The sequence below is a fragment of the Calidris pugnax genome, unplaced genomic scaffold (genome assembly GCF_001431845.1).
Source record: "Calidris pugnax isolate Ruff unplaced genomic scaffold, ASM143184v1 scaffold404, whole genome shotgun sequence".
In the NCBI taxonomy this organism is placed as follows: Eukaryota; Metazoa; Chordata; class Aves; order Charadriiformes; family Scolopacidae; genus Calidris; species Calidris pugnax.
This window is the reverse complement of record NW_015091151.1, coordinates 409,394-435,758: the sequence shown is the minus strand read 5'-3', so window position 1 is coordinate 435,758 and position 26,365 is coordinate 409,394. Positions and strand designations below refer to the sequence as shown.

The window sequence follows — 26,365 nt, the reverse complement described above, 5'->3', positions numbered from 1 at the left end:
CTGCAGAATTAAGCACCTCCAGCATAACAGATGAAGTGTATTTGTGCAGTACTTTAAAAATTATGATGGAAGCACTAAAGGTTATTTATCATCTCTTAGGAGTTTCAGAAGTTTACATATAAAATATAGTTGTTGCCATTCTGCATTGATAAGTGATATAGAAACAGCCTTCCAAATAGACTGCAGTGTTCCAAACTTGCTGATAAGACTGAATTATAAAACTCTATTCTTTTTAGCCTAATGCATGAAGAAAAGAGAGAGTATAATATGCAAGTTGGGGCACTCCCATCAGTGCTGTAGACCAGGCTTGCAAGTCGAGCTTGCCCGTTTTTCCACAAATATTCCAGTCCTCGAAAGCACAGAGGTTAACTGGTCAGCAAAGCTTGGGAGGCAAGATGCCAAGGGACCATGGGTGCTGACGAAGTATACTGATGGGAATTTTCCAGTTTCTACTCCAGTATGGATTGTGCACAGATCTACTATTAACTAACATCCTAGAAAGATTCCCAAATTAGACATTTGTAAGTTTCAACGTCTTGCTTCATGAAAGGAACCGTCAAAAAGACAGTTGCTGAACCGTTGATTTCAGGGTAGCAATACTGGAGGTCAGAAAAAATGCTTGCCGTGGCTTTAATGGAACCAACACCCATGTCTTGAAGTTGTTAGTCAAGCCAACAATGGGGCCTTGATGAATCGAAAGCACTGTGGGAGGAAGTTACAACCTGTACGAAAATAACATTGCCCTAACTGTCAGTAAGCAACTGCAGAAACCTGAGTAAACTCTTTTCTTGCTTTTAAAAGCAGTTGCCAGTAAAAAAACCCAACAAACCAGTAAGTGATTTTGATTTCCTAATGACTAACTACTATTTAGTACCAAGAATGACAGTAAGTTTCAAAGACATTTTTTCAGTCAAGACACATCTTCTACACTAATTAATAAAACCTTTCTGTACATTCTACAGCATCAGGCACACAAAGCAGCAGGCGGAGTATTCTGAGCTCATATGCTGTGGATCCCCTCAAATTCAAAGACAATTTCTCCACTAATAGGAGTTGGAAATTGCATAAACATCTCACAGCTTTTGAAAAACTCAACCCACGTTTACAAAGCACAAATTATCCCCAAATCTTGAATTATTTGACTCGGATAAAGGACCTTGCAGTTTCCTTGTAGCTGTTGCTGACATTTATGCTCACGTGTCAGCGTCAATTCCAGTGCCACAATGCTGGTATTTTGACAGGCTCTGTGCTCCCCTCTCTGTGTGTTTCAGTTTCAAAAAGCTTCAAGCTGTCGGATTCTTCTAGTGCAAGCAGAGCTGAGCCCTGGATATTTCACATACTGACAAGGTGAGGGAAACAACAGTTCCCGGGGAGACAGAGCATTGGAATGAGGATGACTTTTGCTGTTCATCCTACAGGTCACACACAGGAACGGCTGAACAGATGGTATCTGTGGGTCCTTATGCTGCCTTCAGCCAGTTTTACACAGGAGTCAAGTCGGTGACTTCAGGTAACGTTGCTTCTCAATGGTATAAAGCAAGAGATGCAGGCAGATGGCATGTATGTGGAAAATATCTTCAGCTCTAATCTGGTCACGTACCCACACCCAACAGATACATCTGTGGTTTTCATACCCGAGCACTAGCTACTGAAGCAAATGCATGATCAATGGAGAGGCGGGACAGATCCATCTCCACACAGGAGGAAAATAGTGGAACTATTCTTATGTCCCTTCAGTTTCTTTTGAATTGTGAGCAGCTGTGCCCTAACACACATACTCTGCTCCAAAATCCCCATGGCAAAAGCCAGGCTACAGGACTGTACCCAGGGAGAGGAATCCTGTAGTGCTGGTGAAGGGCTGGGCATGCTGGTAATGTGCAGTCAAGTAATGGATGGTTTTGAGGGCATACAAGAGGCTTAAAGGCAGCGTATGAACAAGACTTTCCAAGCCAACGCATTTTCCTGATTTCCAAACCTAACTGAGTAACAGATGGGGATCTGGTTGTAGAAGCCCTTTGCATTAGCACATGTCAGATTAGCTAATGAAAGAAACTGCTTAATCTTTTCCTGCATCCAGCGTCCTTTGCGAGACGTGTTCAATAGGTACCCTTGGCCGTCTCCATGTACATTCACACTCCTCCTTAAGCGTCTGTCCTGAAGCCCTTGAAGTCACCTTGAGCTCTTTCTCTTGACAAACAGGACAGCAAGCTGTAAGACCTTTGTTGCGACAACTTGGACATGTCAGGACAAGCTGCCGGCAGTGCTGGCTGGAACAAAGTTTATACTGGTCCCACAGTGTCCCACAGTATCTGCATGCTGGAGGGAGTAGGAAAACAAAAAGTTAACACCAACATGCCCCATCTGTCCCCCTTGCAGAGGATTCTCCCAGGCACCAGGGGGATGCAATCTCTCACTTGGCTATCTATTGTCTTCCAGCTTTTTAATTCCTGCTTTAGCTTTATCTTCCAGAACCTAGTTCATTTTTAAACTTCCTTTTTGATGTAAAAAACTTAGGACAGCTGTCTCTCAGGAAAAGGAAAAAGTACTCAGCAGTGCTTCCTCTAGTTCTGATTAGGCAGATTTAAAGATTCTTGCTGCCAAGAGAAGAAGAAAGATACGCTGGTGGTAATTAAATTAGTATGCAGGAATATTGCCTGCTGGGGAAAAAGGTGCCATGGGACTTCCTCCCACCTAAAACAACGGATTGTCCAGGTGGGGTGTCAGTTGCAGTCCTGGTTGAGTCCTTCCACATCATCATACAGGTTTGAACCCTTTAACTTAAAGCTACAGCCCCATTTAGCTGTACCATCAAGAAGATGCCTACCGCAACACTTCTGTAGGGGTAGCTCAGATGTATCCAGAGTGTGTTCTGTTTCTACATCAAGCCAAGCACCTTCAAGTTGTATATGGTAATTGCAGAGAATGAATAGGAGGTTATGCTTAAAGAGTTACCCACTCAGAGGAAAAACAGTGCTGCTTCCTAAAGAAGGCTAGAGCCAAATTCCATCTATTTGTACTTGGCAACTGAGAAGAAGAAAACCAATATTTCATTTGCAATATCTGAAGAGCGACCCCAGCCAGAAGCCCAGGCAATGTTCTTAACAACTTCAGCTAGAGGTGACTGAAATTCTACAGGCTACAGCAGCTTGTAAAGCATGAAAATAAAAAAGTGCTGTAGAGCTTAGTGCCACTCCTCTCCTAGTGCTTGGCAGCCTGTGCTGATGTTCTGTGAGATTACTGGAGCAGAGAACAGCTGACAGCAGGAGAACTATTTAACGCTCTGGTCACTTGGCCAACCACAGTCTGATCAGCACTGTGGGTAACAACAGCAGTAGTGCTTGACACACATCTCCATAGCTGCAGATGGCTCATAACAGCAGCTGTTCTGCAGGGAATGCTTCCTTTTACTGCTGCAGTTTTAGGGAACTGTATTTAGTGAGACCCTTTTCTCTCATTTCCGTTTTATATGTTAAAGCCATAGAGTTGACAATCATCATGAAAAGTGATGGCACTAAAAGATCAAAGCAAATATGAGGAAGAAGTACGCAGACCAGTTTGGCTGTCCCTATCCTGCACATCCCTGTGGAAACGATTGCAAAAGCCTCCCAGCCTTCTGCACTTACATTACGTAGTCCTACCTGAGATGATATCTTCATTGGAACAAATGGCGTAACGGTCATCAAACACAAACAGCTTCCCCCTGTAGAATCCATCTGGAAACTCTTCCAGGTACTTGTGAATTCCTCCTTTTAGCTGGTATACCTCTCTGCACACTGCCTGTTTAAAACATATTAGCAGAAAAGCTGAAGGAGACAGCAGCAGAGGTGATGTGCCAGAGTTCCCAAAGCAAATGTAAATGCCAGGGGTCAACAAAAAGCAGCATCTTCTCAGTCACCATCAGATGGCACCACGTGCCATCAGGGATTATGGGGCAGCTCCACAATCCTGGCTTGTTGACATGAACCCACATGTGCACTTAATGTTACAGTCACAAAAAGGCTGGTAACCTCATCAGGTGAGGGAGGTCTGCTGCATCACACATCAAATGCTTTTGAACCTCTGTGAGCCGTTACTTATTCTGGTTTTATGTAGTGAGCTGTTACCAGGAACAGAATTTCTCTGGGTTCCCATTGGTGAAGCAGAGAAAAAAAAAATCGAAGTTAAATCTCTGGAGAACATACATGTGTGCTGTTTCCTTGCTCCTTGAGGGAGGGATCCAGGAAAAGAGTGGGCTGGCAAGCACCATCAGAACAATGCAGTGTACTGGATTTAATTCCACAACAGTGGGAAAGCACTGACTGGCTGATTTTCAGCACTCTGAGATGCTCAAGCTGTGCAGTAATGATTACAGAGCATAACCTAGACAGAGCTCGTGGAAACACTGCAGAATGCTCTCAAACCGTCGTAAAACACCGTTACAGTGGGCAGGGCAGACTTACAAGTACCCCTTCTCAGCAAATGGGTTATAAAATTATTTTCACAGAGCAATCACTGCTGTGACACTTGTCCGTGCAGATCATCCTGGGATGCATTAAACTACCCACTTCCTTGACAGACAGCTTGAGGCAAGTGTGTGTCAGAGACATTTATCTCCCCACCTGCTCATTGAGCAGTTTGTGCTCAGTAAGAATTTTCCAACAAAAGAAAAGACAGCTGCCCCTAAAGCAGCCACAGTTCCCCAACACTCACAACTGCCCTCAAGAGTGGGCATCTCACCTTGCTCCGTAGGTAAGCAGAGCCTCTTTCACAACGAATTCCTCCTGTGCAGTACATCAGGACACGCTTGTCCTTAAAAAGCTCCAGGTTTTCATCTACATAGCTGGGAAAATAGCTGAACTTCCTGATATCTGGAGCCAGACAGCCCTGGAAATGCCCCTGCAGTAACAACAGATGGCCATGCGACTGGTTACGAGCAGTCTTACACACTGTGCCTCGAACTAGAGGAAGTAAAAAACCTTCAAGGCCAGAACACTCAGCTCACTGCAGCTGCTTTAGTCAGTTCCTCAGCTGCATTTCTGCATCAAAATCCCTGTAAAAATCTGTAAGGGGATTCTGGACACAACATGCACCCAAACATAAAAGAGGGACCTAAGCAGAACAGAACTGTTGGGGGGAGGATGAGCCACAATAGTACGGGAGGGCTGGTGGGTGTGACAGCAAGTCGCCCCTGTTCTTTTTGATGTATGGAACAAGGCAAAAAGTGCTGGAAAGCATTCTTAACAAATTATGCTACTTTTACTTCAAGTTACATGGCATTCACTGCTAATACTGTTATGGACCACTTTGTCTTTCTCCTGTCCCAAGCTGTATAAGCACTTAGCCGGGCAGGATCCGTGCTGAGTTGCTGAGCAGGTCTTCTGCTGCTACTGTCCAATATTAATTGCTACATTGAATTTTGTACATATTACAGTCAATCTGGAATATGGAGTCTCTTCTTCCAGTAAGGCTGCACCCTCACAATGTGAAATGCTTTCCCCCAGCACTTGTAACACACAGCGAGAAGCAAGCAAGCAACACTTACTATTTTACTTTCATAGAAGTTCCTACAATCCAGCAAGATGGTATCGCTTTGTCCTTGACTGGCCTGAGACAAATACTGTTCTACTTCTCTATGAAATTCCTGAGGGGATAAATGGATTCCTTAAAAAAAAAAAAAAAAAAAAAAACCAAAAAAAAACAAACAACCAAAACAAAACACAAAGGGAAAAAAGGAGAAAAAAAAACAGAAGTGAGAAAAGAACTACAAAACAATGTTACGTATGACCTCGTTTGTCCAGAATCTCCTCAGACTTCCAAACAAAAATTTTCTGTGACAGCTCACACACTTTTTGTCCCAACTCAACCAGCCAAGTTTATCTATGTTTGGCTTCCGATTGGCAAATAAAAGCAAACACAACATTGTTCCACATGACAGAAGCAGCAGCAGACAGGCGCCTGTCTCTATGATCTTAGTTATACATCCCCCGGCAACTCTCACAGTTGTAAAAGCAAGAGTGAAAAATGTTTCCCTTCCCTTTTCTCATCTTTCATTACATTTGGACGTACAGAAGTCTACAGAAATACAATTTTTTCAATGAAACTCTTCTCTGTTGATAAAAATGGAAAATTTCCATAAGCCTATATTACTTTCAGTATAGCTTCAATTTACATGAAGTTTCTCAGCTTTCAGGTTGCACAGGACTTAGAACTACCAACATCCTGAAAAGCAAAAAACCACTGCCAACAAAATCCATTACCTTATTAAAGAATAACCCTACAAGCAACCTGCGAGAGTAATGGGAACCATCTCCATAAAATGCTGTAAAATGGGAGGAAAAAGGAAAAAAAAAGGAAATAAATAACCAAACATACATCCCACAAAGTGCCAAAAATGGGAGAAAAAATAATCCTCTGCCCAAACCGCAAAGACAGTGTAAAAATTTACCACCAAGAAAACCTCTTGTTGGAAAAAAAAGAAAAAAGGCCAAAACCACTGTCAGTTGCTACTAGCTGTGCTCCTGCTTACCACCTACATAAGTGTCCTCATAGCAGATGTACAGCCAGTAACGTTTTATCGGGCATAATCCACACTAAGCAGCTACAGGTAGCAGAAAACAAATGTAGCCTGTGTTACATCATGTGAGGAGTGGCAAGGACCTGATGCAGAACTTCGCTCTACTTTTGTGTAAAAAGCAGGAGCATGGCTGTTAGCTTCAACATAAGTAAAGCCAAGTCAGCAGTCCCTCACACAAGAACACGTGTATACTCAACTGTAAGCTTCAGTGGGATTCTGGCGGTTTCTAAAAATAAAAGCTCTCAGCGTGCAGAACACCACAATCCACTGGATCCACAAGAGGACTCCATGGAAAGTTCTTCCTATACAGCTTAGTTCTTACTGCAAGCTAACCAGAAAAAGAGAGCATTGAAGCTCTTTATATGGTATAATTTCTGAGCAGTCCCAAGCACCTACAGAATATTTAGAACAAGTATGAATACATAAACACACTGAAATGTCTTTCCTAACCATCATACACAGTTTCACCTTACATCCATCTTTAGCAGATGCTCAGTGACTTACTCCCTGATGAAAGCACAAGGTATGTCCCTACCCCAAAACAAGGAAACTGCTTGATGTCATCTGAACGGTTACTGTTTCCCACAAAACAGAAAGTTAATTCTATTTTTTGAGGCAGCTGAACACTTAGCAAAGCAAAAGCTGGGCCAGCAAATTCCCTGCGCCAGTGACTTCTGACTACCAGTAAGAAACCAATTTCTGTATCTACTTTTCCCATGTCCTGGCCGCTGTGCAGAAGGAAATGTTATTGATGAGAGTACTTTATTCTTCACTCATTTCTCCCTTGGGTGAGAGGCTTTATTTTTTCATTAAATCAACTTACCAGTTTCTTTATAAGACACTATCTTTGGATCAATGCCCATAGGTACAATTTCTTTGAATACTCCAACTCGAAGGTCTGGGAAACAGTGAGCTCCTCCTGCACTGCTCTAGGAAATTAAACATAAAAAACAATCCACCAAAATTTGCCAGGTGTGAAGATTAAAAATACCCATTCACTTTAATTTCTACAGCTCACTAGAATATGAAAGTCTATTGATGGCTGAGGGGAAGAAATGCCTCTCCCACTGAAATCCATGCTCTAAATCCCCAGGTTTAGGCAGTGGACCCCTACCGTGACCAGGCAGACAGATATCATAGGACCAATGACGACTCTGCAGGTGAGACAGGCACCATTTGGAGTAAGGTGCAAGTCACTGAGATGTGGAAAGGAGGACAGATCTTTGTCAGAAACAACGTCACTAGCACCTATCATGAGAAAGTCGAGGCCCCTGCAGAGCATACTGACCCTGACAGGAATATTAAATAACCTCCTCCAGTGACGGATCATGGTGACACCTCTGGGTGTCAGTTCTCTTCAGCCCCTCTGACCCCCAACACAAGCACACCTGGGCCTCCAGTCATGACATGTGCCATAAGAAATGCAGTGGTTCATGGCGTGAAAGAGACATATGGGAGGTTAGCCAGCTTCAATATTTGTTAGCAGTGGAGTTGGACACCACCCACGTCCAAACTCAAGCGTAGGATTCTTCCTCTGGAGGTCCTGGAAAGCCCTTTTTGGTAGGTGCCCGTAGTGCAGGTGACAGGAATCAGGAATTTCTCCAGGGCTGAGCCTCAAAGATGGCTTAGGCATTATGAAGCATAAAAACACTCAAACAGAAGTGCAGTGCTGTGCAGCACTGTCCCAGCTAGCACAGAAATAGTCTGTAGCAACTACAGTGACCACTGAATATTTTCATAGCCCCACATGCAATTTTCAGTCCTCTGTGCCCACATCTTCATGGCACAGGACCTGAACCCCCCACTCACTTGGGTACACAGCATGCAGAGGACCTGGGAGACAGACAATACCATCACATACCAACACATGAGTGTCAATGCCTAGAGAGATCATGCAAGGTTCGAGATTTTGCCAAGGTCAAGGTAAAATTCCATCCCTGGTGTTTTGTTTTTGTTTTTTTTTTTCGCATCTACACATCACTTTGACTAACAGGTCACATTTACCCTTGAAAACCAGCTAAGCACAACAGTTAAAAAGCTAAGAGTGAATCAGCACTGCAGCGCTACACGGGATTTGAGTTTCACTAACTCTCTTTGATCTAGTTATTTATGGTAAACAAAATAGTACTCTCTGCAAATAAAATTGTGTGGAAAAGAAAGATGCTAATAAAAGCAGCAGCTTTCCTTTTTCACAGAGAAAGCAATACCTGCAGTGCTGGGGCAGCAAAGCACTACCAGAATGCCATACGGTGCCAGCCACAGCTGCCATCACCATCTGAAGACAGCAATCAGCGCATATGCTCAGGCTTAAGCAGAAGTTTGCACCTCCCTCTCCCTCCAGCCAGGCACTAACTGGAATAGGGAGAAACCTCTTGACTCTGCCTGTTTTTTTTCCCTACCAGGCATCTGATTCATGGAACTGTCAGTGCACCTATAAGGACACCAAAGCCTGCATGAACCTAAACTTGTAAGCTTCTAGGGGAGGATCTCAAATCAGGGTGAAGAGGAGAGCGCGGGAATACTTTGGTTGGGCAAGTGTACGTTGTGATGGCTTGGTCCCGGCAGACAAGTTGGAGTAAATGCTTGTTGAAGAATGGTGGGGCTGAAGAACACACCCTCATTCACTTGTATGGGGGGCTTTGCACCTGCACCCATAGCTACCAAAGCTTGCAGCAGCTGCTATCACTGCTCGTGATAACTGCTACTGCTCATGAAAACCGGCAGGGATATCTACATAAAGTAAGGTTAGGAACCCTTGGCTTAGATCAGTGCTGGGAGAGCAGAACTGCTAGAGCAGAAGTAATACTATCAAGAAGCAATGTGCTTATTTCTCAAAGAGCAAACATCCTCAATTAACAATGTCTGTGTAGAAATTATTTTTTTCATACCTTGAAATCCTCTTGACACAAAATGTCTTTGAACAGAGGCTGGGAAAGCATGACTTCAATGTAGAGCCTGGTAGCTACTTTGCTTCCACCAACTGTCCCATTAATCCCTTCTGAAGCAACTCGTACCTAGAAGGCAAGAGGAGATGCTGGGGCTAAGGCTTAGTAACAGCAAATTCAGATCACAGTGAACTTAGCAAAATATGACTGTGTGACAAAAGGCAGACACAGAAGTATGTCCAGAAAAGAGACTATTGAGGAAGGAAGGAAAGGAAGGTTATACTGAAGTTGAACATAGAGAAGAAAATAAATAATACAGGAATAAAACCCCAGTAATCACGTCAGAGCCATTTCAAAAGAATGACATCAAGACAATCAGAAAAGTCCATGTAATAAAGAGAGAAATGCTAACTAGTTAACAGGCAAATCCTGCAGTCAGCATTAAAATTCCCACTGGAACTCTGCCTCAGAAAGAACAATGGGATTGTGCCCAATGACTCACACAGCTAAAAGGAAAATGTGAATTTGCATAATACTGCATGTAATATTAAATTTCAGTGTGAGTCATTTTATCTCCAGCACTGACAAATGAACAATAACTCTGAAGTGGTGAATTATTTTTTTTTAAAAGAGACTGAAGATAAGAGGGAAGGAAAAAAACAACTGGCAAATGCTGTACCTGTCTTGGAGATGAAAAAAATAAAAAAAATAAGAAAAATACCAACCACCAGACTATATAGCTGAGCAAAAAAAGAAGGAAATGCATCAGGACACTTCAGCCCCAGATCCGTGCTGACAGAACAAGGAAGGTGCCTACCATTAGCAAAGAAAGAGAAGCTACTTAGGAAGACAAGTCAAAGATAAAAGTAGTCTCCTGCTCTGAGTTGCCCTCTTGAAAAATCCTTCTTCCCACAAATTGTCTAGAACATCAGTTTCATGATGCCAAAATTCACCTTTGCCCAAAGCCTCAAGAGGCCAGCTACATGAGCCAACTTACCTCCTTGATCCTTTGCCAGAAGGAAAAATAAAAAGACTGTGGAGGCATAAGCACTGCTATCCTATGGTGTGGTTGTCATGGTTTAGGCCACATTGGCCTATTACGGGTGACAGATGGTCTCCCCTGACTTCCCACTCCCAGGAGGAGAGAGAAAGAGATTTACAAGTTTACAAGGAACTAAACTACTTTAATAAAATATTAATAATAAAATTAAAAGGAAATAATGAAATAGATACAATAGATACAAAACTGTGTGAAGCTCCCAGGATGACATCACTGGCAGGCACTGGGGAAAGTCCCAGACTTGACTCAGTGACAGATGGGAACCGGATTCCAGCTCAGGAGTCAGGAACACACGAATCTGGATCAAAGGCAGATCCTCTTTGGACGTCGGCCATTGAATAAAGAGGCTGGGCCTTTGATCCCTCAGCTTTTATACTGGGCATGATGCAGGTGGGATGGAATACCCTGTTGGTCATGTTTGGGTCACCTGTCCTGCCCGCTCCTCCCTGCAGGTGGGACCCCTCTACGCTTCTCCGTTTCCGACCCTCCAATGGGGCAAATAACACAATTAGCTGACCTTGGTTGTTATGGCAATAAGTACAAGCAAGAGCCTCTCTGCATACCATTCCTTGGCATGAAGTGCAAACATTGGTCTTATCACTCTGAGAACGAAGTTTTCTGCACAATAGGCTGTTAATTTCAGAAAGTCAGAAGAGGCCTAGCTAAGAAGAGAAATTACTGAACAGGAAGTTGGTTCTGTTTTACCTCAAACCAGGACAGTAGCCTAAGGTGTCAGCTGCTCTCACCTCAGCCCTGACAGCATGGATTACAGCTCAGTGCAGAGATTCTGACCGGAAGCCCACTGCACATGGAGGAGTTAGTGATACACGTAACAGGAGTGAGCCCAGACCCTTGCTGCACAACGCTGCACCTCCAGCTCGGCCGTCAGGCTGGGCTGTGCTGCACGTATCCTTTAGCTGCAGAATAAACCCAGCCCGATAACCCTAACAGAGATGCTTGCACATAGCTCCCTATTCATACCAGTGATTATGCCACCTGCTTGTCCCTGTCTTTAACTAAAAGTGCATCCTTTCTGCTTGACAGTAGGGATGCTGAAAAGACTTGTTGTCCTGTAAAAAAAGCACCTGTAGCAGTTCGAATGATGGAAATGGAGTAACAGGGTCTGCATGGTGTGTTGCACGTGGATCAGAGGCTCACTCAGCGCTGCACAAGTCAGGGTTCCCAGCATCGAAAGGGATAAAAGATTATCTGTATTATTCTCTTTTTCTTTGTAGACTTAGCTCTTAAACAGCACGTCAAATGGCGCTCTACAGAGTCTGAGTGCCTTTCTTAATAGGATCATAACGGACTAGCACCTCCTGGTGCAAAACACTTTGGTTCTCCACATGCTCCATCATCCTGCACTAAGCAAAGGAGATGCTTTTCTGTTAAGAATGCAACCATTGCCTAAAACCTTACCTTGCCAGTGAGATGCAGATGCTGGCACAGAGCCTTTTGCCAAGCACAGAGCTTCTCTGGATCCTTCACCTCACAGTAACAGTAATACAGAAGTACTTCTCCCACCTTGCTGTCCATAGCATGGCAAAGACGAACAAATAGAAAAAGGACGTTAGGGTTGAAAGCACAAAAATATACTACTGCATTAACCCTTCAAAAAGCAAACATTTTTTTTCTGGCAGATGTGGGGACAAAACCAAACCAAAACAACACAACAAACTTTGGAGGCATTAGCACTGCTGGGCTTATTTCCAAGAGAAATATGAACTATCAAAGCTCCCACATTCTTAGTTCTCAGGACCGGTTACAAAATGAACTCATCTGTGCTGCATGGAACATCTCTGTCAGTGGCCTCAAGTTTCTACTCACGTTTCTCTCAGGACACATGAACTCCTCTTCTGTGCACACAAGTGTCCCATTAAGTGCTTAATTTGACAAACTTGCACACTGAAAATTCAAGTGTTTGAGCTATCTAAATGTAAAAAGCCAAAATCTGCAGCGAGATTGTGCGTGCAGGCATTCAGAGCAGTACAAGCCAAACCTTCTCACAGTCCGAAACATTTTCGTATACCTACATATTCATAGCTAACAAGCCCTTAAGGCACTTGAATGAGCTCAGAAAATGGACCTCTGCAGAGCATACCCTGCTGTTCTGCACTTCTCTGTTATGGTCCTTCCTCATTTAGAGATCAAAGTCTTCAACAACCTGATGAGATGCAGCAGAGGGTCCTGAGGGAACTGGCAGATGAATTTCCTAAGCCACTATCCATATTTGAATATTTGAAGTCGTGGCAGATTGGTGAAGTTCCCACTGACTGCAAAAGGAGAAACATGACCCCCATTCCTAAAAGGGGAAAAAAGGAATACTTGGGGATTGCACAGGCCAGTCAATCTCACTTCAGTGCCTGGCAAGATCATGGAGCAGATCCTCCTAGAAACTACACTAAGACACTTTGAAAGTAAGGAGGCAATTGGTGACAGCCAACATGGCTTCACCAAGGGTGAATCGTGCCTGACAAATTTGGTGGCCCTCTACAATGAGGTTAGAGCCTTGGTGGATGAGGGAAGAGCAACTGACATCATCTACCTGGATCTGTGCAAAGCCTTTGACACTGTCCCACATGACATCCTGGTCTCTAAATTGGAGAGACATGGACTTGACAGCACACTCAGGGAATAAGGAATTCGTTGCATGGTCACACTCAAGAGTTGTAGTCAACAGCTCAATGTCCAGGTGACAAGTGTTGTCCCTCAAGGGTCCATACTGTGACCAGTATTATTTAACATTTGTTAAATTTGTTGGTGACGTGGACAGTGGGATTGAGTGCACTCTCAGCAAGTTGCCAACAATACCTGTGTGGTGCGGTTGACACGCTGGAGGGAAGGGATACCATCCAGAGAGACCTGGACAGGCTTGAGAGGTGGGCCTGTGCAAACCTCATGAGATTCAACAAAGCCAAGTGCAGCATCCTGCACATGGGCTGGGGCAACCCCTGGTATCAGTACAGGGTGGGGATGAAGGGACTGAGAGCAGCCCTGCTGAGGAGGACGTGGGGTTGTTAGTGGATGAAAAGCTGGACGTGAGCCAGCAATATCTGCTCACAGCCCAGAAACTACAGTGGGATTGAGTGCACTCTCAGCAAGTTGCCAACAATACCTGTGTGGTGCGGTTGACACGCTGGAGGGAAGGGATACCATCCAGAGAGACCTGGACAGGCTTGAGAGGTGGGCCTGTGCAAACCTCATGAGATTCAACAAAGCCAAGTGCAGCATCCTGCACATGGGCTGGGGCAACCCCTGGTATCAGTACAGGGTGGGGATGAAGGGACTGAGAGCAGCCCTGCTGAGGAGGACGTGGGGTTGTTAGTGGATGAAAAGCTGGACGTGAGCCAGCAATATCTGCTCACAGCCCAGAAACTAACCATATCCTGGGCTGCATCAAAAGCAGCGCGGCCAGCAGGATGAGGGAGGTGATTCTGCTCCTCTACTTCACTCTCGTGAGAGCTGAGGGATACCATCCAGAGAGACCTGGACAGGCTTGAGAGGTGGGCCTGTGCAAACCTCATGAGATTCAACAAAGCCAAGTGCAGCATCCTGCACATGGGCTGGGGCAACCCCTGGTATCAGTACAGGGTGGGGATGAAGGGACTGAGAGCAGCCCTGCTGAGGAGGACGTGGGGTTGTTAGTGGATGAAAAGCTGGACGTGAGCCAGCAATATCTGCTCACAGCCCAGAAACTAACCATATCCTGGGCTGCATCAAAAGCAGCGCGGCCAGCAGGATGAGGGAGGTGATTCTGCTCCTCTACTTCACTCTCGTGAGAGCTGACCTGGAGTACTGCGTCCAGCTCTGGAGACCTCAGCACAGGAAAGACATGGACCTGTTGGAGAGAGTCCAGAGGAGGGCCACGAAGATGATCAGAGTGGGCTGGAGCACCTCTTCTATGAGGACAGGCTGAGAGTTGGGGTTGTTCAACCTGGAGAAGAGAAGACTCCAGGGAGACCTTAGGGGGGCTAACGGAGAGCTGGGGAAGGACTCTTTATCAGGGAGTCTAGCAATAGGACAAAGGGTAATGGCGTTACACTGAAAGAGGGTAGATTTAGGTTAGATATTAGGAAGAAATTTTTCACTATGAGGGTGGTGAGACATGGGAACCCGTTGTCCAAAGAAGTTGGGGATGCCCCATCCCTGGAGGTGTCCAAGGCCAGGCTGGATGGGGCTTTAAGCAACCTGGTCTTCTGGGAGGTGTCCCAGGGCAGGGGGGCTGGAATTAGATAATTTTTAAGGTCCCTTCCAACCCAAAATAATCCTATGATTCTACAAAGTAAAACCTGCACAGGTCTGCTTTAACAATGTGGGAAGATACAGCTCTGATAGTTCAATCCTCTGAAGTTCCCACCTTTGCCATCATAAAAATTCAGCACATCTACTTCTGTACCAGCACCATGGTAATCTGCATGTTTTATAAAGGCATGACCAGTTGTGAGTGAAATTAAAATAAATTAAGTGACTCCTGGAGGGTATCTACATATATTGATCTAAAGAAGTATCTCAGGAAGGTATGTAAAGGAATACCAGGGAAGAATCTTTGCCTATCTTAAAGTGTCACATGATTGAACATCATAAAAATAAAAAAGCAGTACTGGCAAAAGGTCACGTAAACAGTAAGGAGGCCAACGGAATCATGAAATTGTCAGAGTTGGAAGGGACCTCTAGAGATCATCTAGTCCAACCCCCCTGCCAAAGCAGGATTGTCCAGAGCACATCACTCAGGACTGCATCCAGGCGGGTCTTGAGGATCTCCAGAGAAGGGGACTCCACGACCTCCCTGGGCAGCCTGTTCCAGGGCTCTGTCACCCTCACCATAAAGAAGTTTTTCCTCATACTTGAGTGGAACTTCCCATGTTCCAGCTTGTGCCCGTTGCCCCTCATCCTGTCACTGGGAACCACTGAAAAGAGTCCAGCTCCATCATCCTTCAACCCACCCTTTAGGTACTTGTAAACATAGATAAGGTCTCCCCTCAGCCTTCTCTTCTCCAGGCTAAAGAGCCCCAGCTCTCTCAGCCTTTTCTCATAAGGGAGATGCTCCAATCCCTTAATCATCTTGGTTGCCCTACATTGGACTCTCTCCAGTAGTTCCCTGTCCCTCTTGAACAGGGGAGCCCAGAACTGGACACACTATACCAGTTGTGGCCTCACCAGTGCAGAGTAGGGGGGGGAGAATGACCTCCCTCGACCTACTGGCCTCACTCCTGGCCAGTACTGGTCCTCTGAACCGCTGAGGGAACTTTCTTACCTTGTCAGGTCGTCGTGGCTAACGTGGCTAGTGTCTGGGAGCGTGCAGGAGATCTCAGGGCTGCCACACGAGTGCCCGTCCAGCCCGTCCGCGCTGCCAGCCGGAGCCGGGCTGCTGGAGGGGCTGACCTCGGCCTCCAGCCCTGCCTGCTGCCCGATGTCTGCGCCGTGCTGCAGGGCCACATGCCTGTGGATGCCGGCCAGCTCCTCGAACGCCTGCCGGCAGCACCGCCACCGCACCCCGGCACCCCGGCCTCCCGCCGCCGGCACCTCCTTCGCTTTGACGAAGAGGGAAAAGGCCTGAAACGGCACCAGGCGCGCTGCTTCCTGGCGGCGGCGGCCGCCTCCCCCTCCGGCGGCGCCTCGCCCGGCACCATCCCCACCGCCTCCGGCCGCCGTCGCTCGGGAAACGCCCGGAAAGTTTCCTCTTTTCGCGCCGCCGCTTCCCCACCGGCTTGGCCCCGCTGACCCCGGAAGTCCTCCGGGTCCGGCTCCCCCCGCACAATAGAGCGGGGAGCAGAGAGGCGGCGGCGGCGCGCCCCTTGCCCCGGAAGCAGAAGCGTGGCGGGCTGTAAGCTGGGCGGTGTGGAAGGAGCGCGCTCCTCTTGTGGCCCGCGCCGCCCCGTCCCGCCCGTTCCCCGCCGCATCCCGACATGTCGCGACGGCGGCACAGCGACGACAGCGATGGTGAGCGACGAGGTAACCTGCCTTTTTCCCTTCTTTTACTTCTCCTGCGAGGCGGCGGGGGCGGTGCGGGGCGGGCCGGGGCCGTACCGCCGAGGCGGGAAGGGGTGTTTGGGGTGGGGGGGAATGGAATGGAGGGCGGCCTGGGCCGGGGGGGGGATGTTTCTGCGGCAGTAACGGTGCGGTCGGTGTGTTGGAGCAGGGCAGCCCCATAAGAGGCGGAGGACGTCTGAGCCGTCGGAGATCGAGGAGAGGCTGGAGGCGCTCATCTGCCGGGGGGGAGAGAAGGTAGGCGGGCCTGCCGCCTCACGGCCGGGCGGCAGCTCGGCAAAGTCAAAATGGTTCACCCCCTCCCTCCCCGCTTCTGTGCGTCGGGTGTTAGCGGTTCGTCTGTAGCAACCACCGAAAAAGATTTTTTTTTTTTTAATTTTTTTTTTTAAATGAGGTAGTTGGGAAGTTGTCATCTTTTGCAAAACCACGTGGTAAAACGGGCAAACGCTTAAATGGCAGTGTTATTTATACCTTCCCAGCAATGATAAGCAGCCAGCAAACGGTTAATCACCTTGCGTTTGCGGATGTTGTTGCTGATTCCAGGCCGCCAAGGATGTGGAGGATTTAACTTGCTCTGCCTGGGGTATGGGCTTCGGGTCCTGACAGGAATTCAAGCTAACAGGGGGCATGGGGGGCAAAAGGATAAGGGCAAAAATGACGGTGCACTGAAAATCAAGTTGTGAATGTGTTTAATTTCTTGCCGTATCATTAATCAAGGCTCAGTCGCCTTACCAGGATGTCCCCGAGGCAGCGTTAGATCTTCCATCCCAGGGGAGCACTGGAGTTTTTTGCAGGGGAGGTGGGTGATGAGGTGCAGCTCTTCTGAGGAGTTGCTGCTCCTTCTTGCAGGCGAGTGAGGGTGGTTCTTTACTGCTGATGGAAATGAATCGTTGCTCTGAAAAAGGAGGTGACATAAAAGAATGCTCAAGTTCCTTGTCTTCCACCTGAGAGTCAGGGGCCTGGTTGATGGTGAAACTTGTTTGTTTTTTTTGTTTGTTTGTTTGTTTTGTTTTAGAGCAATTCATCCTTGGAGAGCAACTTGGAGGGCCTAGCTGGTGTTTTGGAAGCTGATCTGCCAAATTACAAAAGCAAGATATTAAGAATACTATGTACTGTGTACGTATGCAGGGTGTCTGGGGATCTGGGAGGAGCTTTCTTTGTGCATAAGCTTAAGTGTTTAAGGTAGTTTAAATGCCAAGAATGGCTTTAGTTCCTGAATGCTGTTACAGCATAGAGCTTGTTTTACTACAAACAAAAGAGATAGAGGAATAAGCTTATTATGTACCAGGTATAATTCAAGGAAAATACAGTACCTTGACTTGAAACTTGTATAAAGGCTCAAAGCAGAGAGAAGAAACCTTAGACCTGCTCTTCAGTAGCAGTGAGAGTACAGTGATGCTGGGCAATGTCCTGTATCCCAACGAAATGCTTAAGAGCACTGTTGGCTGCTAGCACTTATTTAGTCTTATTATCTGCACTGTTTTCCCGTTGCCTGTTCCTCGTCTCTGGCAATAAGATGCTTGCGTCTTTGTAAGCCCATTTGCTAGAGGAGGGGAGCTGAAAACACAGAGAGCTGAAAGCAAGCTCTCTCCTTCCTCTCCCTAGCAGAGTGCAGCAGCAGAGGTGTCCTCTCTCTGGGTCACTGAGTGGTGTCTGAGGGAGGCGTTGTGCAGGGTCTATGGCAGTAGGCAAGAGATGTATGAAGGAGGGTTTTGGAGAAGAGGGAGAGTGTTCCAGCCCTAGCTTGTGCTATGGTTGTGCAGATACTTTAAATCTATTTTGTAGCGATGTCTGTTTATGTAAGGTAAATAGTATGTTTCCCTATAGCAGTAAAACAGATATAGGGAAATGCTATAGTAAGTTGTGTAAATGCTGCAGTAAGTTCTGCTGGAGAGTGCTGTACTAAGTTCTGAAAGGGTTACCTTACATGCGTACAAAAATGGTTGAGGAAAATTAATTCCCTGTAGTAGGACCTGGCCTTTCCTGTGCTGCCTTGACTTGAGAGATTTGGAATCAAAATTAATAGAGTAAAATGTGTACGCTTCCTGTGTAATCCTGCTGATGCTGTATGATGAAATTATTTCTAAAGTATGAACTTAAAACAACTTCTTGCATCCGTGTATAAATTCTGCCACTTATGTTATTTGGCCAACTCTCCAGAATACTCAGCAATTAGATAAAAATAAAAAGTAAATAACTTAAATGTGCGTGTAAGTGGCACCTGCCTCTCATTTAGAAACTGTATTAGACTAATTAGAAGCTACATTTAGACTGTAGTTAAAAAAAATAAAGATCTGTGAAAGATTAACCATGGGATAGGACTGTAAGATCACACTAGCACTTTTTTCTTATTTCCTCACGAGGCAAGTTTCACTTACAATAAGCAGATTCTAAGATGCTATACAGTTACCAGTTGGCACGTGATTAATAAACAACTAACACCATGTTTCTTTTTTCTGTGTCAGTGCACGTCTGCTACCAGAAAAGCTTACTGTTTACACGACACTAGTTGGGTTGCTGAATGCCAGGAACTACAATTTTGGTGGGGAGTTTGTAGAAGCCATGATTCGTCAGCTTAAAGAATGTCTGAAAGTCAATATGTATAATGAAGCTGTGCATTTAGTAAGTGGGGTTTTGTTTGTTTGTTTTACATTTTTCCTCATCCTTTTTCTCCCTTCCTTCTTTCACCTTTTTGTTCTGGAAGAGCTGGGCCCTGCAGTGTGTATCACAGTCTCTTCTGGCATCAATGTGCAGTGCGCTGTAGATATACCAAGTGAGAAGTATTTCCTTCCTCACGGGAGAGAAAACATATTACAGTTGTAAAACTGACCTGCAAATATATATTTTCCCAGTGACAAATTCATTTGCAATAAACAGAGGTGGTCCCCCCCCACAGCCTGTTCTACAGTCAAATGTAAAACATAGATGAAAGTCATGCACTTTTATTGTATTCAGAGGAGTATTATGTTCTTGTGGCTGCCATGAAGAAAAATGGAAAAGAAGATGAACAGTCTGGTTCTTAAAAGCTACGTTCGATGACTGTTATCTAGCCAGTGTTTTCATTTTGCTAATAAGAGATGGAGCTCCAGCAGGCAATTTTGAGCACTGTCTTTGAAACCATTTGCTCAGCTCTTCCTGCTTACAGATTTTGTCTGCAAAAAGGTATTAGGACTTCAGTGCTGTCTGTTTTAGAAGCCTGGTACGAAGCTCCTCAGCTTCTTTTGAAGCCCACTGGTGAAAATACTCTATTTCAATGTATTTTTTCAAGTGAATGCTTCAATTGTGGGACACTTTTTTGCTAACAAAATCTTTGTTAGAACTCTGAATGTGCTGTCCCATGGCTTCAGCTTCACCTTCCCTGGTCACTGTCATACACAAATGACTTGTGAGAGTAACAGCTAAGGGAGTGGCAGTGGAAACCTTTCCTCCTTTTTGTCCAAGACTTTTCAAAGACTGTTCAGAGCAATAAATATGTGGAAAGTAAGAGCTGGGTACTTTTCCCTATTGCAGGTGTTCTTTGAGTGCTGAACTGTCTGTTTAGCCCAAATTGCCTTCCCAAGACTTCTTCCCAGTGATCTGCCTTCAGATCAAAGTACCTGTGGAATTTTTTTGGACTACTTTTGGTGAAGGTGCCCTTAAGAAAAAAATGAGCCTTAAAGAAGAAATGTGGGAGATTTTAATGCTAGAATTTCAACCTATATTTTCTGTTAAGATTGTGGTGATACTGGGAGAGCGTGGGTCCTACCAGGCCCTTGTTTAAGTCTGAAGGCAGGATACAAATCTAAAGAGAAGGGAGAGGAAAAGAAAAAAAGGGGGTGTGTGAACACTCCTCTGCCCTAGATGTCGTCTACTTAAATTGCCATTTCTGTCAGTCTGGATTTCTTACTAGAGTGCAGCCAAATCAAAAATATATTCCTGCCATGGAGATTTTTTCCTTCCCAGACAAGTAAGACCATTTGATTCCCAGCACACCCTCAGTCTGTCACATTCCTGAAACCTGGAAGTGCCAGCAGTTTTTACATAGGCTATAGTTACACAGTAACTATCTGTATATATGAATAAATCACTATAGAAATTAATCGTGTATAACAGCATACAGATTCAGCACTGCTGTTGCCTGATGCACATCTGGGCTCATGAGGCAGTGGATCAATCCATTTTCGACTTTTTAGAAGGTTTTTTTTCCTTGCACTTCTGTAATTTTAGTCATCTAATACAATTTAAGGTAAATAGAAGCACAAGGGATTTTATTCTGTAGTACCAGGGTGCGTGTCTTTGAATGCATACTGGTGTTTCCCACCTTCCTTAGTGAGAAATATCCTTGCCATGTTACTGCAGTAAAACAGACCACAGACGCTATAATGACTGGTTATGGTACTTGCTTTCCAGGGTCAAAAGGTGGGTCTGTACATTGTGCAGTATTTCTGCCTTCGTAGTACTGAATAAATATTGTACTCTTATTGGTGGCTTGTTTTAGTTGTAATAAGTTGTAACAAATAAGTAATGCTTATTTGTTCTTGTGCAGTCAGTTTAAAGTATTCATTTGAAACTTCTTTTGATCTGTTTTAGGTTCGTTTTCTGTCCGATCTTGTGAATTGTCATGTGATAGCTGCACCTTCGATGGTAGCTATGTTTGAGAACTTTGTGAGTGTGACACAGGAGGAAGATGTACCCCAAGTAAGCAAAAGATCTATAAGCTCCTCTAGTGTTGTTTTCACATTTTTTCTGTGTCGTTGTTTCTGTTCTTACTCATAGAATAGGGAGGTTGTAGAGATAGCAAACTAAATGGACTATCGTGCAATTTCCTTAACATGAGTAAAAGGAGCCTGTGGCAGTTAAGAAATACATTCATACAGGAAGAAAGTATGGTCCTTTATAGTGAAGTAGCTGAAGTGAATTTATTTTACTTTGTTCTTGTACTTTTGTTCTGCTATATCAATAATCTGCAGGACTGTGAAAGTGATAGCATTTTTTAAGTCTGCTTGTCACAGTTCAAGTTAAAAATGGTACATTTCAAGCAAGAATATGTATTTTTTATAGCTTGCCAACGCAGTCTTTAGCTACTGGTCTTAACATCCTCCCAAAATAATAGTTTTGCTAATGTTTTAATTTAAATTAAAATGAGGTTTGTGTACAAAATCTTTTGGATCTTACTTGTGTGCTTAGATTTCAGTATATTTCTCTCCTATAGGTACGATGTGACTGGTATATGTTTGCATTTCTGTCATCTTTGCCTTGGGTCGGAAAGGAGTTATATGAGAAAAAGGATGCTGAAATTGATCGTCTGTTGTCTCAGACTGAAAGCTATTTGAAGTATGTTGTAACCCATTAAAAATACCGTGTTCGGTATCTGTTCAAGTACAGATTAATAGCTTTGGTTATTGCTCACTTAAAAGTACTCTAACTCAAAAGTATTCAGACCTCACTTAGGTCTGAACCATTCTGTGGGGGGAAAAAGAACCCTGGAAATAGAATAGGTGGAGACATACTTGTATTTGAAAAGTTTTATTGTCTTGAATCATTCTAGGGTATGTTGAAGGTCTTATTCTGCTCATGCTGGAGCAGCTGCAGTTGTAATTGTGCTGTGAATACTGATAGGTTGTTGCTTTACTGCTCTGCAGTGTGACTGCTTTCTGTCTAGGTGTTTCAAGTTAACATTGGTGTCAAGGTATGATAATAGAGATATTTCAAGTAGTCACAACCCCGGTTTTAATGCTCTGTAGACCTCATCAGCTAAAGAGAAGAAAAATAGTAATACACCTGCAATCAGAAAAAAATTCTGCCCTAAGTTAGTCTTTTAAGGTTTTCTTTCCTGTGTAAACAGACGCCGCCAGAAGATTCATGTACCCATGCTGCAAGTTTGGACTGCTGATAAACCACATCCACAAGAGGAGGTGAGTGGACTTTGCATTGCATTCTTTCAGAAAGTTTGAAAAACAGTTTTCTACTTTCATCATTACCTTTTATCATTAAATTAAAAGATACCTCTAAAAGCATTAATGCTTTAAGTTGTCTCCTGTTTTGTCATTAATTCTAACAAGTTCTACATAATGAATTCTCTTCTAAGTCTTGGGCCTAAAGATAAAGAGTATGGGGTGAGTAGGAGAGTATTTTGCTGACAGGCTTCTGAGGATATGTTGTGAAGTGAGGAATGGTGGTAAATTGTAGCATTTGTTTTGGAATTGCAGGTACACAGCTTCATGTTAAAAGGACCATTTTGAGAAGCAGAATGTAACTCCTTACTTCACCCATAATGTTTTCTCTCTGCAAGAAAGAAATCTCTGTAGTGGCTTTGCTTTCTTAGCTCTAGGAAGTACTAAACAAATATGTAGAAACTGTATGCAGCAGTTACCATGCCATCTTTCACAATTAATCAAAAGATATTGGAGGGGGAAAGGTGATATCTTGTTAGTTTGTGGTGGGATTTGCCTTCCCAGATATTCTTGGCTTTTTTTTCTTTCCACTAAGTTTGAGGACAAACTTAGCTGGAAGGTGAGATTTAAACTGATCTTCTGGGAAGCTTTGGAATGCTTGCATTTTGTTCCCTGTTCTGATTAGATCACAATCTTAATATTTGTCGTCTTAATCATAATTTGGAGAGATAGGCTGTTTGATCTGTCAACATCAGTGTTCTTCTGCCTGCCCAGTATCTGAGTTTCCTTATTTAGTTCAATGGAGGAGAGATTAGTGGAGTGTGTTTGGGACTGTGTGTTATCCAGAGTACTGTAAACATGCCTGTTTGCTACCCATTTTGATAATTTGTGGTTTGATAATGTCAGTAAGTGCAAAGCACTTCCATGTAAAGACATTTCTTGCACCAGTTATGAATTGAAACTTTAGTCAGTAAGGCCAGGGGCCTCTGGAGTTCTTGGAACTCCTTTTAGTAAGACAGTAGCTAAACAAAGCAAGGCTATTGCCAGTTGCACAGGTGTCTGTGCCATCTCAGGGAGAATGCTGGGACTCACAATTGTGTTGTAAACCACGGCAAAGGTATTTTCTATTTGTCTTGAATGTGCAGTAGCTGGCAGTTTTGATTGCTCTGGGAGCAGCATGGCAGTCCTATGGAACGTCATTCCAGTTTTAATGGAATTGATATTACGTCTGTTTTAGTGCCACCGATGAGCAGTGACTGAAGTAATGTTCACTGCTGTAGTTTTGCTGGCAGATTCAAGTAATGGCCATCATGCTTAGACTCCTGGGCTGCCTGCTGGTGTTTAAAAACCTGCCAGCAGTTAAATTTTACAGACACAATGTAGTGTGGAATTAGCTCTGGCATTTAGAATTCTTAAATTATTTCTTGGTTTACTGAATAAGCAGTTTAGGAAACTGTTTTTGTCTGAATGGAATACAGAATTTAAGTAGTACACTTCTGATGGTTCAGGGAGCTGCCAGCTTTGTTACAGGATTCAGCACACCTGATTTTTCTCACCCTTTTTCCTTCAGTATTTAGACTGCCTTTGGTCTCAGATTCAGAAGTTGAAAAAAGACCGTTGGCAAGAACGACACATTCTGAGGCCCTACTTGGCTTTCGACAGCATTCTTTGTGAAGCGCTGCAACACAATCTGCCTCCCTTCACTCCTCCGCCTCACACCGAAGATTCAGTGTACCCGATGCCAAGGGTTATTTTTAGGATGTTTGACTACACAGATGACCCTGAGGTATGTGATTGCTGGGGGGGGGGGGGGGGGGGGGGGGGTTCCTGCGGAAACCAGCATACACTCGCTTTGGGAGGGTGAAGGCTGTGCCTCTCTTGAGGGGCCTCCTCTGAGGGGAGCGATGGCTTCCCCCCACTCCTGCACCTCAGCGCCAGCAGGGCCTGCCCGAGCCTGGAGAAGCCCTGTGCTGGCAAGGCTGGACCTGTTCCATGGTGGGCACACTGTGGGAAACCTGGCCTGGGATCTCATCCCAAGTGTCCAACACGCGGGGGGGGGGGGATGGTGAGGGGATTCCTGAGGCAATATTGGTCAAAATGTGATGTCCCCTCTCCCAGGATAGTGAGTGGTTTGAAGACTGGCAGCAGTTCTGCTTTGGTACTTCTGCAGAAATTATCTAGGTGACCGAGTTACCAAACAAAGTAAATCTATGAGGAGCAGAATTTAGGGAGTGAGATGTTATGATGCTTTTGCTTAGAATGACAACGTTGATTGAATTCTCTAATGTCTCTAGTAAAACTACACTCACAGAGTTAAGACTTTACTTCCATAAAGTCGGTGACTTGAATCCTTTTCCAAGCTAGGTATTTGTCCTAATTTTTAAAGGCTGTTGTCTGCTCCTGTGTTACAATTTGTTGATGCCCATTGCGTAACAAAGGGCTGCTTAATTGGGGTGGGTGAAAGATCCATCTGTCTCAACACTCTGCCTCCAGCATTGGTCAACAGCAGATATATAGATAAAAATGTATAGGAAGAGAATACGTACTGCTTTCCCTGAGTGTTTTTATACCTCCCTTTGCTTTAAGTTTGCTGCCTTTTACCTTCATTTATTGGCCCCTGGTTTTGTAGTGAATGAGACTGTGGTCAGGTATTCTTTCCCTTCTCTCCTGGCCATTCCTGGCTTTATTTCTTTATCAAATTCCAGCTCAACTGTGATTTTTTTTCCAGGCTGCATGATGGCTCCATAGAGCAAAGGAAGAAGTGGATGCTCCATGAAGTTACTATAATTATGTTATCTAATTTTGTTCCCATTTCTTTTTGTAATGAGTCTGAGTATTCATTTTGTTTTAAACATCAGTCTGAGGTTTGTGTGGAACTGTGTCACACCAGCTTCTCAGTTCTGAAGGATACAGGGCAGCTGAGACCTGACTGTTTGTGTGGAAGTTAGACTATTTTTTCCCCACCTGTAAATGTATGTAGGATAGCTTGCTATCTGTAGTACCACTGCATTAGCAGTGATCTTTCAGGACTCTTAATTCTTCTTTTACCAGGGCCCTGTCATGCCTGGCAGCCACTCTGTTGAACGATTTGTAATAGAAGAGAACCTTCACTGCATCATCAAGTCCCACTGGAAGGAGAGAAAGACTTGGTAGGAAGAGCTTAGCACTATGGGGCTCTGGTGCTTTTTATATGCTGCTGGCTTTGATGACATTGGGAATATGCAGAGTCCTTCACTGGTTAGGCAAGAGCTCAAGATTTATGCAAAAACTTTCCTAGAGCATTTGATGAACTTGAATTACCTCATTTAACTATATTAAAACTGTTATCTGGAATACTGTGGGTCTGCAATATCCAGATAATGGAAAGTCTGTATGATCCAGGGGGACAGTAGCTCCTTGTGAAGGGAATTCCTTGACAATACAGAAAGCGCTGCAAAAAATACGCAGACATGCCTTTGCCTTCGTGGGAGCGAGGTGGAGAGTGTGGTTGTGTTACGCTTTCTGGAATTTTGAAGCAGCTGATTTGTTGGGGCAGAGTGAGCCTTGAGCTGGTTCATCTGCAGATGGCTGCACTCTGGTGTTTATGAACATCTGCTTCTTATTCCTCCTTGTTGCGTTCTTCTTCTTGGGATTACCTGGCAGAGGTAATTGAGCTCGCACTGAGGAGTCATTGCAGGGCCAGTGGATTTCATCAGTTTGAATTCAGCCATGGAAATTCATGCCAGGAAGCAGGCGGGGCACTTTTCTTCATTTCTGCGTGAGCAATATTTGATGTGGGTAATTAACAGCTGAGTTGGGTTGACAGAAGTAATTGGCTGTGTCATGCTTCCAAATGAAAACCACCAAAATTTGTATAGTATGGAAAAAAATGGGCAGAAACAACTTTTTTTGTTGGTGGCATGTGATAAAGATTTTTCAGTTGCAGCTGTTTGAATCAACAGAAAGTACAAATTCAGGGTTGTTGTGGTTACTGGGATAGTCTGTTAATTCTCAGAGGAAAGTAAAA

At 44.5% G+C, this 26,365-nt stretch overlaps 2 protein-coding genes across 2 annotated transcripts in view; one reads left to right on the top strand and one right to left on the bottom strand.

Moving 5' to 3' along the window:
• Nucleotides 1–886: 886 nt before the first annotated feature.
• Nucleotides 887–16,432, bottom strand: TSTD2 (thiosulfate sulfurtransferase (rhodanese)-like domain containing 2). The gene is given in 9 exon segments (XM_014959219.1): nucleotides 887–2,316; nucleotides 3,639–3,777; nucleotides 4,717–4,875; nucleotides 5,522–5,640; nucleotides 7,377–7,482; nucleotides 9,442–9,567; nucleotides 11,918–12,026; nucleotides 15,753–16,056; nucleotides 16,059–16,432. Coding segments are annotated over 9 exon segments (1,662 nt in total). The 5' UTR covers nucleotides 16,399–16,432; the 3' UTR covers nucleotides 887–2,056.
• NCBP1 (nuclear cap binding protein subunit 1) overlaps nucleotides 16,309–26,365 on the top strand; it is a 31,927-nt gene continuing 21,870 nt past the window's right edge. The window contains exons 1-9 of the mRNA XM_014959218.1: nucleotides 16,309–16,450; nucleotides 16,638–16,723; nucleotides 17,502–17,602; nucleotides 18,952–19,108; nucleotides 21,056–21,163; nucleotides 21,678–21,799; nucleotides 22,311–22,380; nucleotides 23,930–24,145; nucleotides 25,411–25,508. Coding sequence (XP_014814704.1) covers nucleotides 16,405–16,450; nucleotides 16,638–16,723; nucleotides 17,502–17,602; nucleotides 18,952–19,108; nucleotides 21,056–21,163; nucleotides 21,678–21,799; nucleotides 22,311–22,380; nucleotides 23,930–24,145; nucleotides 25,411–25,508 — 1,004 coding nt within the window. The 5' untranslated portion in view covers nucleotides 16,309–16,404. The remainder of the gene's footprint in view (nucleotides 16,451–16,637; nucleotides 16,724–17,501; nucleotides 17,603–18,951; nucleotides 19,109–21,055; nucleotides 21,164–21,677; nucleotides 21,800–22,310; nucleotides 22,381–23,929; nucleotides 24,146–25,410; nucleotides 25,509–26,365) is intronic.